This window comes from Chionomys nivalis, chromosome 13 (genome assembly GCF_950005125.1).
Source record: "Chionomys nivalis chromosome 13, mChiNiv1.1, whole genome shotgun sequence".
Classification (NCBI taxonomy): domain Eukaryota; kingdom Metazoa; phylum Chordata; class Mammalia; order Rodentia; family Cricetidae; genus Chionomys; species Chionomys nivalis.
Window position 1 is genome coordinate 72,052,675 of NC_080098.1, and position 13,673 is coordinate 72,066,347.

Here is a 13,673-nt window from a genome sequence, read left to right on the forward strand (position 1 = left end):
ATGTATACACTATTCTCAGTATTCTGTCTGCATGTATGTCTGCAGGTCAGAAGAGGACACCAGATCTCATTACAGATGGTTGCGAGTCACCATGTGGTTGCTGGGAATTGAACTCAGGACCTTTGGAAGAGCAGGCAATGCTCTTAACCACTGAGCCATCTCTCCAGCCCATGGAAAGCAAATTACTTAATAAGCTCGTGATTTACCTTTTAATTTTTTCTAATTTTTTTATGCTTAAGGGTGTTTTGTCTGAATGTATGGTTGTGTTCCATGTGTATGCCTGGTGCCTAAGGAGGCCAGAAGAGATTCCCTGGGACAGGAGTTGTATAGAAATGGTTGTAAACTTCCACGTGTGTGCTGAGATCAAACATCGAACCCCTGGAGGGGCAGCCAGTGCTCTCAGTCTCTTAGCCATTTATCCAGATCCGGATTTCCCTTTTAGAGAGAGCATATCCCAGAAGCAGAGAAAACTGACAAGCATGACACCTGACTAGATCGCAGCTTCTTATTTTCCAGCTGGCTCTTCTCCTGGAGCAGGGCTTCCTTCTTAGAGACAATGGCTTCACGTTTCTTCAGGTCTTCCTCCAGCATCTCTAGTTCTTGGCGTTGGTTCAAAACTTTCTCTACTTCTTCATCTAACCATTTCTTTTGCTCATCCAATTTCTATATTAAAAGAAACACTATGGTTTGTTACTCCCCACCACAAAAATTATACCATTTCAAGAGGCTGAAACTTAAAATGAACACTACAATTATCAGAGCAGTCCCTGTTCCCATGGCTCTGGTGATTCTGAGAGCATGCTGCTGTGTTGTTTTGTAGGGAGTTATAATTTATTGGCTCACAGTGGCACACTCCAGCTATTTCTGCCTGACAAAAGCATCACGGTTTTCTTCACGTCTGTTAAGATCACTGCTGCAGAGACCAGGCTCCCACTGGCAGTTGCTCTCTCAGCCTGCCACCCCCCCCCCCCAGCTACTCGATGGACTGCAAGGGCGGTCTGGTCAGCTCCCTACGGCCAGTTCCCTATGCTGTCTGGCCTGCTGACGGCATTCGATACAAGGTCAAATGAGTAAGTAAATAAATGCCTTATTCAATCAACCAATGGAATAAATACCCCATGGAAAAGAAATTGACTTTGTAGATTGTCAACTTCAAAGGCCACAAAACAGAATGAAGGGTGGAAGGGTGTACAAAGCGTGATAGTATTCTGTTAGACACGGCCAGAAGCAAGTAGAGACATACATAAAGCACGACTAGAACACATGCCATCACACGCACACTGAAATGTCTTTAAATCACTAAAACAACAAATAAACAGAGATGTCAACAGAGCACTGTTTTCCGGTCTCTCCTGTGCCCCATAGAAAGAACTAGAAATCTATACTAAGACAGTGAGAAACCAGACACGGGGTCCCATGCCTGTACTCCAGAGCAGAAGCACGAAGATCAGAAGTTCAGGGTCATCCACCTACACAGGAAAGTTTCAGAGTAATCTGGGCTCACCTGAGAGCCTGTCACAAAGCAACTGCACAAAGACAAGGTAATAAAAATGCAGGAGAAAAGGGAGCATGCAGCCAAATCTTAGAACAGACCTATGAAGTATGATCCTGTAAGCACTGTCAACCCACACAACACTGTACCTGTTCAAACACCTCAGTTTAGCCTCCAGGAAAAGGCCTTAGGAAGTCCACAATTAAGTTAATATTTATAGCATTTCTCAAGTGTGAGTGGAGTTTCCAATAGACAAAAAGACAACTGTTGAAGATATTTCTGAGTGTAAATGGTATCTGTGGGAATAGGGCCATGCTCTAATATTACTATTAAAATATATAAAATGTAAGTATTTTCAAAATTTAAATAGATGCATTTGTATTCTGAATATGATAACAATTTTAACTACACTGTTTTTCTTATATAAATATTTTTAATTTCTTTGACCTTTGAATTTAGTTTACAGGTTTTGGTTTTATTTTAAAGTATAACACAAAAATACTATAATATGTTATAGTACATATATAATTTGGTTCTGTATGAAAGTAGAGCTCTGGATTTTAAAAATATACCTGTCTGAGAAGACATCTGTCTTTAATGGGACTAAATATAATCTAGAACATGGATTTCATACCATATTTAAAAAAAAATCATTTCTGCCAACATAAGATGATAACACATTTCTGGATGAGAAATAATTTAATAACATTTTTGAAAGAAATACAGAACATTTTACAAACAAGCAACAAAAAAATCTAATATTTGAAGATTTTATTCAGAATCTGCTATTTTTTAACCTATATTGAGGCTCTCTCTCATCAAATTGAAGAGAATTAGAAATAATGAACAGAGCTGACCAACCTGGACTTGGTCCACACCTCTAAAAGGACCTTTTCTTCTGTTCGAGTTAAGTCCATCGAGGTCCTCAGCCTTTGGGGTCAGACCTTCTCCTTGCCCGGTTTTTAACTGCAGGTCCTGCACACAGAGAAATTAAAACGCCTTATTCACCTTTACTCCCCGCCTCTCGTTAATACTCAGAAGAGCATCCTCTCTCTGCTCTCTCCGCTTCCCTCATCCCTTCCAAAGCTCGTCAGACCCCACAGCCACACGCATGCCACATGTACCCTGCTGTGTTTACGCCCACCGTCTTAGAGGGGGTCTCAGCATTCACATGCCTGTCACAAGAGCAAAGCATGATGAAGAGTGAGGCTGGTTTAGCTCCAAGGCAATGAGGTCAGGGTTTGCTAACGAAACTGAAGCTTTCTCATTTTGTGCTACAGATTTCCGCGTGTTTTCGAGACTGTGACCCTCACAGCCACCTGCGATGCCCACAAGCCGCGCTGTGTCTGAGCAGAGAGTAGGAATGCAAGCCTGCAGTGCAGAATCACTCTCGGGCTGGAGCAGTGGCTTGGTAGTTAAGAGTTAAGAGTGGGTGCTGATCTCGCAGAAGACCTGAGTGCCCAGAACCTATGTTGGGGGGCTCACCACCACTGTACCACAAGCTCTGGGGGATCAGGTGTCTCTGACCTCTGGGGAACCTGTGCTCACAGGCACATACACACCCAAATATACAGAATTTAAAATGGTAAGCATTTTAAAAATGGGAGCCTACAGCTTGAGAATAGCCTTGTAAGGTCAGACAGACTCAAGCCTTGTGGAGAGCACTCTCCAGCTCCACTAGCTTCCCTCCATGTCTGCAGGGCTGACTCAAGACGCCCGATGCTCACGGTGTTCCTCTACTCCTGACCCCGGGAGTTAGGAAGGATGAGATGCTTCACATGTGCTAGACAGCAACTCAGGAAAAGAGACTAAGGGGCCTGGCCTTCCAACTAAGAGACCTAAGGATCATTTAAAATTTCAGAGTAATTTAACAGACATTTGGTTATATGTGGGCTTGTTACTGACCTACGATGGAGAAGTAGAGAGGGTGAAAGCGTTGAGTTACTTTCACAGCGATTCCACATCATAATTTTTTTATCTACTGGTTAAATTTTGCGCTTAGCTGAGCATAGTTTACGCCGATACTCTTACTACTTGGGAGGCTTGCTACGAAATAGTCCTCTTGTACACTGTAAAGATTTGTCATTTAAATTGGTTTAATAAAGTGCTGATTGGCCAGTAGACAGACAGAAAGTATAGATGGCGCGACCAAACTAAGGATGATGGGAAGAAGGGCAGGTCAGGAGTTGTCTGCCAGACACAGAGAGCAGGAGATGAATATGCCATCCTAATAAGGGTACCACCATGGGGCAGAGCTTAAATAAGGAGTATGTCTTAATTGAAAGTGTAAGAGCTAGGCTGGGCATGGTGGTACACACCTTTAATCCCAGCTCTGGGGAGGCAGAGACAGGTGGATCTCTGTGAGTGAGCCACTGTGTATGCCAGAAGAGCACTAGCCTAGCAGTACACACTTGACCATCAGCTGTGAGTCTGAGACCAGTCTGACCTGCACAGAGAGATCCTGTCTCAAAAACAAGTAGAGAGAGAGCCATCAAAAGTGTGTGGGGGGACTTTCATTAGTACACTTTTACTTCATTTTTCTAATTTATGTTTTACAAAAGAGTTGAGCTGTGGCAAACATATAAGGAAGTAAAAACTGCTTCTCAGAGATAATTTCAGAAGTCCTATCAGAAAAGAAGCCAACAGAAAGATGAAAACCTCTGAGTTCTGGGAATGAAATGATCACACGGTCCATATGGGGCGCTCAGCCTTTATGAAGAAGCAGACAGGCACAGTTAGGAGACACTGCCAGACTTCTTGGTATCATGGGCATGGACTCTAGGTGGAAATGCATGCAGGCCAGTCATCAGGGACAAAGACCCAAAACTGAAGGCGAGGAAAGACTGGGCTAATAAGCTAGGCGAAAAGACTCAGTAGCCTCAACACAGTTTATAATGCCTTTGGAGAAATGATGAAATAAAGCAGGGCCATGCTCTAAAGCAGAAGCCAAAGCAGCCTGTCAGTCATTCCAGCAAGGGGCCCAACATCAGGAGCCAGCGTTAGTGGGTTAAGGCGGACCAGATTCTAGCCAGCAGTATCCTCAACTTTGTGGATGCAGCAGGAGAGATCCACACACTCAGCCACCAGATATGGAGACGCCATCACAGGCGAGAGATGCAGGAAAGGTAATGGACTGGAACTTCTTACTCCAGAGCACTGAAAGTTATATAAAGGAAATGTTTGCATTGCAGCCCAAGCTCTGAGGGAAGGGACAGGTGTTTCCTACACCCTTGCCTTATGCCCAGCCTTGGCATGGACGGTGGCACAAAGCTGAAGCCACAGATAACTGCCCCTCTCCTGCCCCAGGAATGTCAGGACACTGAAAGCAGTTTCCTCTCAGCAAAGGTACCTTACCCTGGGAGGTGACCTCTACAATGCCTATTCACCCCTCCCACGTGTTCCTTTACAAACTGCTGCCTTTTTCTTGTAACTGTAATTCCTGTCAATACAAAATAATGGTGAAATTGATGCCTGTGACAGACTTGAAAAAAACCAACCACCTAACGATAGTATTTAACTGTTGAGAACATCTGTACACCATGTGAAGATGTGCTGCTGTGACTGGTGTAATAAAAACCTGTGCTGTGGGATGATGCTCTTGTACACTGTAAAGATTTGTCACTCATACTGGTTTAATAAAATGCTGATTGGCCAGTAACCAGGCTGTATAGAATAAGAGAATTCTGGGAAGAGGAAAGACAGTCAGTTACCACCCAAATGCAGAGGAAACAAGGTGAGAATTCCTCACTGAGAAAAGCTACCAAGTCACATGGCTAAACATAGATAAGAATTATGGATTAACTTAAGTTTTAAGAGCTAGTTAATAATGAGCCTAAGCAATAGGCCAAACAGATTATAATTAACATAAGTCTCTATGTTTCTTTGGGACTAAATGGCTGAAACTTCCATATACAAATGGTGCACAAACATTTGGCAAGAATTTCCATAAAGCCTAAGAAATCTTAAAAATAAATTCTAGACAGACAAGAACAGAGTCAAACACAGCTTCTTGGCAACCTACTCAAGCAGGCTCTGTTTTCTGGTGGCGAGCAGAGGCATGTCTTAAGAGAGTTTTCCTGACTCAGTATTAGTAGCAAAACCTTTCAGCTCCTTTAAAAGGTCCTGTCACCAAACACTTAAATGGTGTTGATGAGCAGCCGGCATCAGGCTTCTTGGTGGTGGCATGGACCTAGAAACTCCACAGATCTGTGGCAATCAATATGGCTCCTGCGAGTACCTCTGCCATGAAGCTAGACTCTCAAAAAGCTAAGGAATGGGGTGGACCCAGCCACCAAATCCACAGCTTTAATCCTAGCCATATCGCTTAGCAGATTAAAGACTCATGTGGTCAGAAAAAAATACAGATATACAGTAAAGACAGATGCATATGGAAAAAACTCTAAAGGGTTTACATTATGTTTAAAAATATATGAAGGTTGGCTGGACGGTGGTGGCACATGCCTTTAATCCCAGCACTCAGGAGGCAGAGGCAGGTGGATCTCTGTGAGTTAGAGGCCAGCCTGGTCTACAGAGTGAGATCCAAGACAGTCAGAGAAACACAGAGAAACCCTGTTTCAGATAATCAAAAAAGAAAAAGAAATAGAGTTTTTTTCAAAGCCACATAAAGATGGAAAACACACAGAGAATCTGGATACTGCATATTATTGTGTTGTCTTTGAATTGTTTGACTTCTGAGGAAGGAGCAACAGCTTCTAAAAGACATTTGATTATAAATGCTGCTGGGTTAAACCAACATATATATTTTAAAAATATCTTGACTTCAAAATATAAGTCAAAAGATATACTACTTTGGGAAAGAGGTTTTGCTTTTGTTTTCACAGGAAATGAGAGGTTTTGGATTCATTCTGCATAAAGAAAAATCAGGTTTGATCAAGGAAAGAACCCCTGAAAAGTCTCCAATAGGAACAGACATTCCAGGTGATCCAACATCTCAGAGCACCTGTGTTGCTGCTTCCTCTGAGTTCTACAACCAGAACAAGCTTCAAGACTGCTGGCTGAGATGATTCAGCCTCACAGACTACTCCAGTCAAGACTTGAACATAATCCTAAATTTTCTTTGGGTCCCCATAAGATTATCAGTGCCCCCAGTCAACAGGAAGTAGCCTAGAAAATTAGGCCCACATTCCCAAAAAAATGGATTATGAATGTTTGTCTTTATTTAGTGTGTTGGTTACAAGTTGTTATAATGATCAGGAAAAAATCTAAACTAAGGAGATTAGATTCAGAGTTCTTGTTTTGAAAAGAAAAACAGGGGAAATGCCATGGGATAATGCTTGTACATGGTAAAGATTTGTCACTCATACTGGTTTAATAAAACACTTACTGATCAGTAGCCAGGCAGAAAGTATAGGCAGGGCAACCAGACTAAGAGAGTTCTGGGAAGGGGAAAGGCAGAGTCAGTCACCACCCAGGCCCAGAGGAAGCAAGATGAGAATGCCTTATTAAGGAAAGGTACCAAGCCACGTGGCTAAAAATAGACAAGAATTATGGGTTAATTTAAGTTCTAAGAACTAGTTAATAATAAGTCGCCTGAGCTAACATCCCAAACAGTTTATAATTAATACAAACCTCTGTGTGTTTCTTTGGGACTGAACTGCTGTGGAGCCAGGTGGGACAGAAACTTGTCTACAAAGCTGAATGGCCAGTATCTAGGCAACAGACATAGACAGGATTTCCAGGCAGAGAAAAACTGAAAAGAATCTGGGCATGAAGAAGATACCAAGAGATACAGAACAAGTTGAACACACAGAAATGAGAAGAGGTAAAGACATCGCTTGGTAGAATGCAGAATAGTTTAAGTTATAAGAGCTATTGGGGCAAGCCTAAGGTAAGACTAAGCCTTCATAATTAAATCCAAGTTTCTATGCCGTACTTTTGGGCTGGCCGTCCAAAGAGAGTCCAACAAAAAAGCTTGCTACATTTGTCCCTTGCAGAGACAGCACGGAAACAGGACTACTGTAAACTCCATGTAAGAAGGAAACAGGTGAGTATAACTAATAAAGCCCAGCACCACAGCACAATCCATAATTTTAGACATTCTCCCATATTTCTTTGCAAAAGCTCAGTATGGTGTAGGCCAGCCTGACTGACAGAAACACACTCTGTCTCAAAGCCAAGCAAAAGCCAAATCTTCATCACAGGGATGCAGCTCAGGTGGCCAGTGCAAGCCTCATCCATAAAAGACCCTGAGTTCCCAGTCTAGTGCAGCTAAGACAAAGCAGGGAAGACGAGCCTGTGAACAAGCCATTCTATGCTCTGGAAATGGTTTAGACAAGTATGAAGTGGACAGACAGACTAAGTTACCTCCTTTTGGACTGAGCATGGTCTTTGTTTTACAGGAATGAATATAATCTTACTACACTTGGAGTCATCTGTTTCTTGTCCTGGAATACCTACACTGAACAATTACTGCAGAGTGTAAAAGTTCAAGCTGTAGGCAGACTTTCATTTCAGCAGGTTACAGCATGGATTTAGACAGCACTATGTCTGAGGTAAGCGTTGGCCTGTGTTACGTGAAACCCCCAAAGCACAGTCTGACAGGCAGGCCTGATCCTTATATGGATGCAAGAACAGAGACCAAGACCCTGAGTTGCTTACAGCAGAGACAGAATTAGAAACACTACAAACTGGCAACCGACATTCCGGAAGATGGCAGTAACACCCACTCTCAAGCTGCCCTCTAGAACCTGCTCCAGGGACAGCTGGAGGACACTGCCCTCCAAGGTGGTAGGCGATGGCAAACACCATTTTCAGCAGCAAAGAAAGAAAGGGAAGTTTGGAAAACAGATGAGAGGAGAAAAGTGGGGAGTCTGTCTGAGAGGGCCTGTCCCTGGCTGGTTAAGGACAACTGCAGCCTACAGAATGACAGAGCAGGACAAAGGCAAGGTAGTTCTATAGGACTGAGGGTGTGGAGGGAGGAGGAAGAAAGGAGGGAGAGGAAGGGAGAGGGGGGAGGGAGAGGAGGTGCTTGCAGCAGACTACACTGGCAGAGGAAAGGAAACCAGGAAAACCCTCTCTTCTCAGCACTCAAACAGCACGGACAAGTTAGAGGCAACAGTCCCTCCTGGGATGTCTCACTCCGAAAATCCAAAACAAATGTCACAGGGCTGTATTCTGAGATCTGAGCTGGAGAATACCTCTAAGTAAAGAGGGAAACTTTCAACCACACAGTCTTCCATGAGGTGGGGATGTGACCTAAGCCAGAGAGCCCAGTGGCCCACAGACAGGCTCAGCACCCATGCTAGGCTATAGGAGGGACCATACAGAGCAAGCCCAGCACCCGCGCTCATATGCAGACTTCAACAGTCAGGGTCAGCACCTGAGCACAGCCAGTGATTGATTCTCTCTCTCCTTCATGCTCACCGCCGCCCCTCTCCCCCAAATAATCTCTAACTGCATTCAGCAGACCAGATGGGTTTGCCCTGTTCACTCCCCTCCCCGTCTTCTGATAGGCTGTTACCTCCCAGGTGCTGAGCTATTCTGGGTGTCTGGCCTCTGCCTTCCACCTCAGCTGCGCCATTATCTCACACCCCTTCTTTTTACTTCTCCCTCTGGGTTCCCCTCTGTTCTGACACTCACCCCGAGTGCGGTCTTCTGCCCCTCCCTAGCCCTGGGACCCAGGATTGAGGATGCTGGGCTACCTTGTTCCTTTACTCTTCCCAATCTCTAGTCCGGGGGCCAAGTTTTTGGAGGCAGGATCTCAAGATATAGCCTATTTTGACCTTGAATTTGCAATCCCCCTGCCTCAGCCCCTTGAATGTGGGAATTCCAAGCCTGAGTCATTAGATCCAGCTTTCTTTAAGTACACCATTTGTTAGCTGCCGTCAGTCATCTGCCATCAGAAGTCTGGACTCACCCATCTAGCTTTGTACCCTTGCTGGTACAAGTATAATTCTACATGCAAATGAATGAAGCCAGGCCCGTGCATCACATCATATATGAAAACCAACACCAAACAGATTAACAAGCTGACTGTATAAGCTATAACCATACAGCTTCTGTGAGCAAATACAGGCTAAGTTCTTCATGGCCTTGGACTTGACATCAAAAACATTGCAGGGATATGATGAGGGCGCAGCTCAACTGGTACAAGTCCTGTCTAGGAGGCAGAAGTCCTGGGTTCAGTCCCAGCACCACATAAACGGGGCAAGGCTGTGCAAGCCTGGAATCCCAGCACGCAGGGAGAGGAGCCTATATGATCGGATGTTCATCAAAGCCATCTTTGGTTATATAGTGAGTTGGAGGCCAGGCTGAATTATATGAGACCTTGCCTCAAAATAGAAAAACAGAATAGCATTATACCCCATATGACTGGGCCTTTCAACACCCTGCCATGGAAAGGGGCAGGACTCATGGCCCCCTCCCCGCAACAAGGATTTGTGAGCAGTTGACAGGGGAGGGAGAACACACTCTGCAGTGGTATAGCTGCTGGTAAGGAATACACGCTCCTGTACACAACTCAAATGAGCAGTGGGCAACAGCAAAATAAATAAAAGAGGAAAATGAAGGGGAGTGAAGTGGGATTAGAAGAGAAAGGGATTAACAGGAGTGAGAGGGGGATAAAGGGATAGCAGGGGGAAGCAGGAGACATCCAAATATAGTAGGTCCATGTGGGAAAATGTCATATTCACCAACCCCACATCTGAAAGAGTGCTACTTCCCAATATATATAAAGAACTCAATAAACTAGACATCAACAAACCAGATAATGGAGTACAGATTTAAACAGAATTCTCAGCAGAAGAATCTAAAATGACTGAGAAACACTTAAAGAAATGTTCAATATCCTTAGCCACCAAGGAAATGCAAATCAAAACAACTCTGAGATTGCATCTTACATTTGTCAGGATGGTTAATCAAAGACACAAGTGACAGCTCATGCTAGCGAGGATGTGGAGCAAGGGAACACTCCTCCATGGCTGGCGGGAGCGTAAACTTGTACAGCCACTATGAAAATCAGTATGGCAGTTCCTGAAAATCCTGGGAATCGATCTATTCATAGACCCAGCTATACCACTCTTGGGAGTATACCCAAAGGACGCTCCATCCTACAGTGGGGACGCTAACTCAAGTGTGTTCATAGCAGCTTTATTCATAAGAGCCACAGACTAGAAACAACCTGGATGCCCCTCAGATGAAGAACAGATAAAATGTAGTACATTTACACAATGGAGTATTGCTTAGCTGCCAAAAAAAAAAAAAATGATAACATAAAATTTGCAAGCAAATGGATGGAACTAGAAAAGATCATCCTGAGTGAAGTAACCCAGACCCAGAAAGATGACACGGCATGTACTCACTTATATGTGGATACTAGCTGTAAAGGATATCCATGTGACAGGCCCAGAGAGGCTAAATAACAAGGAGGGCTCAAGAGGGGATGCATGGATCTCCCTGGGAAGGGGAAACAGAAAAGATATCAAGGGTGGGAGGGGCAGGTGGGGATGGGAACAGGAGGGATTAGGTCTCGGGGTTAGGGGATGGAGGAAGAGAGTACTGGAAGAGATGATTTGAACAGGGGAGGCATTAGGAGACCAATGTAGAACCCAGAGCAGTGGAAACTCCCTGGAATCTGTGAAGCTGACCCTAGTGAAGACTGCTAGGAATGAGGGATGTGGAGCCTAAACCAGCCATCTTCTGTAACCAGGCAAGGCTTCCGGTGGCGGGACTACCACCCACAAAATCTCCAACCTACAGCTTGTCCTGCTGGGGTAAATGTGGTGCAAAACTTATGGAAGAGGCCAATAATGGCCCAAAGTGAGGCCCAGACCACAAGAGGGAGCCCATGCCTGAGAGGGCCTGGAGGGCCAGGAGCCAGAGGCTGACAAAACAAAGTCAATACAACGATTCCTAATGATATCCTGCTATACTCATGGACTGGCGCCTAGCGCAGTCATTATCAGAGAGGCTTTATCCAGCAGCTGATGCGAGCAGATGCAGGGGTCCACAAGCAAACGTTAGGCAGAGCCAGGGGAGCCCTGTAAACGAGGGAGAGGATAGACTGTAGGAGCCAGAGGAGTCAAGGACAGAAGAATATGGTCCACAGATTCAACTCTGCAGGGCTCTCAGGGACTCACAGAGACCAGAACATGGAGTCTGCATGGGTCTGAGCTAAGCCCTCTGTATATACATTATGGTTGTATAGCTTGGTGTTCTTGTGAGACGCCCAGCAGTGGAATTGGGGACTGTCTCTGACTCTTTTGCCTGCCTTTGGGACCCTTTTCCTCATAAATCCTAAACAAGAGGGGATGTGCCTGGTCTTACTGTAACTTGCTATGCTAGATTTGTTTGATATCCTTGAGAGGCCTGCTCTTTTCTGAAGGGAAATGAAGGAGTGGATCTGGGGGAGAGAGGGAGGTGTTTGGGGGGAGGAAGCTGAAGGAGTGGAGAGAGAAGAAACTACACTTGGGATGTGATGTATAAGAATAAATAAAAAGAGCCAGGTTGTGGTGGCGCACACCTTTAATCCCAACACTCGGGAGGGAGAGGCAGGCAGATCTCTGTGAGTTCGAGGCCAGAAAATGTTATAATAAAATCTACTCTGGGTGGCTGGAGAGATGGCTCAGAGGAATAGAGCACTGGCTGCTCTTCCAGAGGTCCGGAGTTCAATTCCCAGCAACCACATGGTGGCTCACAACCATCTGTAATAAGATCTGGTGTCCTCTTCTGTATTGCAGGATACATGAAGGAAGAAACCTATATACATAATAAATAAAAATCTTTAAAATAAATAAATAAATAAAATCTACTCTGTGTTGCTAGTAGGAATGCAAAAATGATGCTGCTATTGCTATAGAAACCCAGCCACTGGCAGCTCCTCAGGAACTTAAACACTTGTAAATTTAAAAGGCAACAATACCACATCAATGTTCTTATGAACAACAGCTAGGAAGTCCAACCTCAGCATCCACTGACGGGTAAAAGTGAAACGAATAAACAGGCCGGACACAGTGGCGCACACCTCTAATCCCAGCCCTTGGGAGGCAGAGGTAGGCGTATCTCTGTGAGTTCAAGGCCAGCCTGGTCTACAGAGAGAGTTCCAGGACAGCCAGGTCTACACAGAGAAACCCTGTTGGGAGAGGGGCGGTGGTCTTGCTGTTTGCCCAGGCTGGCTTCAAACTGATGACAAGCCACCCTGTCTCGGCCTCAGGAGCTGGCACACACACACACTGCACCCAGTGCCACAGTGAGGGGGGTGAGGCTCCGACAGGTCCTACAGCACCAACGAATGCCAAGGGACGGGTCATCCCATGTACAAGAAATACATGAAAATGCAGATTCACAGAGACAAGATCCATCAGAGCTTATGGGGAGCTGGAGGAAAGGGGGACAGGGACTGCTATTAACAGTTACGGAGTTTCTCTCTGAAGTCTTGACAATGTTTAAAAAACAACTATGATGGCTGCACCTCGCTGTGAATATAATTAATGCCACATAATTAAACATTTATAAGCGTTGGATGGTAAGTTTTATATTATATATATTTTGTCATACTTCATGAAAATTGACAGGGCTAACAAGCTGGCTCAGTAGGCCTGTCACCAAGCCTGACAAAAAGAATTTGACTCACAAACTCCTCAGATGTGAGGAGAGTGGAAGGAAGGACAGACTCCTGCACCTTGTCCTCTGACTTCCACACATGCACTGTGTGGCACCTATACACACACAGACACAAAAATAAGTGCAAAAATGAAAATTTAAAAATTATAATAAAAATAAAATTTAACAATATATCAAAGCTCATTGTATGGTGAAGAAATTATATTCCAATAAAAAATTATAATAAAAAATTTAGGATGGACAGATTCAATACAATGCCAATCAAAATCCCAGCAAAATTCTTCAAAGACCTCAAAAGAATGGTACTCAACTTCATATGGAAAAGCAAAAAACGCAGGATAGCCAAAACAATCCTGTACAATAAAAGAACTCCTGGAGGCATCACAATCTCTGACTTCAAACTCTACTACAGAGCTACAGTACTGAAAACAGCCTGGTATTGGCATAAGAACAGACAGGAGGACCAATGGAACCAAATAGAAGACACAGCTATCAATCCACACATCTTCGAACATTTGATTTTTGACAAAGAAGCAAAAAATATCAAATGGAAAAAAGAAAGTATATTTAACAAGCAGTGCTGGCATAACTGGATATCAAC

At 44.3% G+C, this 13,673-nt stretch overlaps 1 protein-coding gene across 1 annotated transcript in view; it reads right to left on the minus strand.

Moving 5' to 3' along the window:
- Positions 1–13,673, minus strand: part of Kif27 (kinesin family member 27) — a 69,978-nt gene that overhangs the window by 14,600 nt on the left and 41,705 nt on the right. Inside the window, exons 11-12 of the mRNA XM_057787655.1 lie at positions 2,354–2,467; positions 487–663 (exon numbers count right to left, since the gene is read on the minus strand). Of these exons, the coding sequence (XP_057643638.1) occupies positions 487–663; positions 2,354–2,467 (291 nt within the window). The remainder of the gene's footprint in view (positions 1–486; positions 664–2,353; positions 2,468–13,673) is intronic.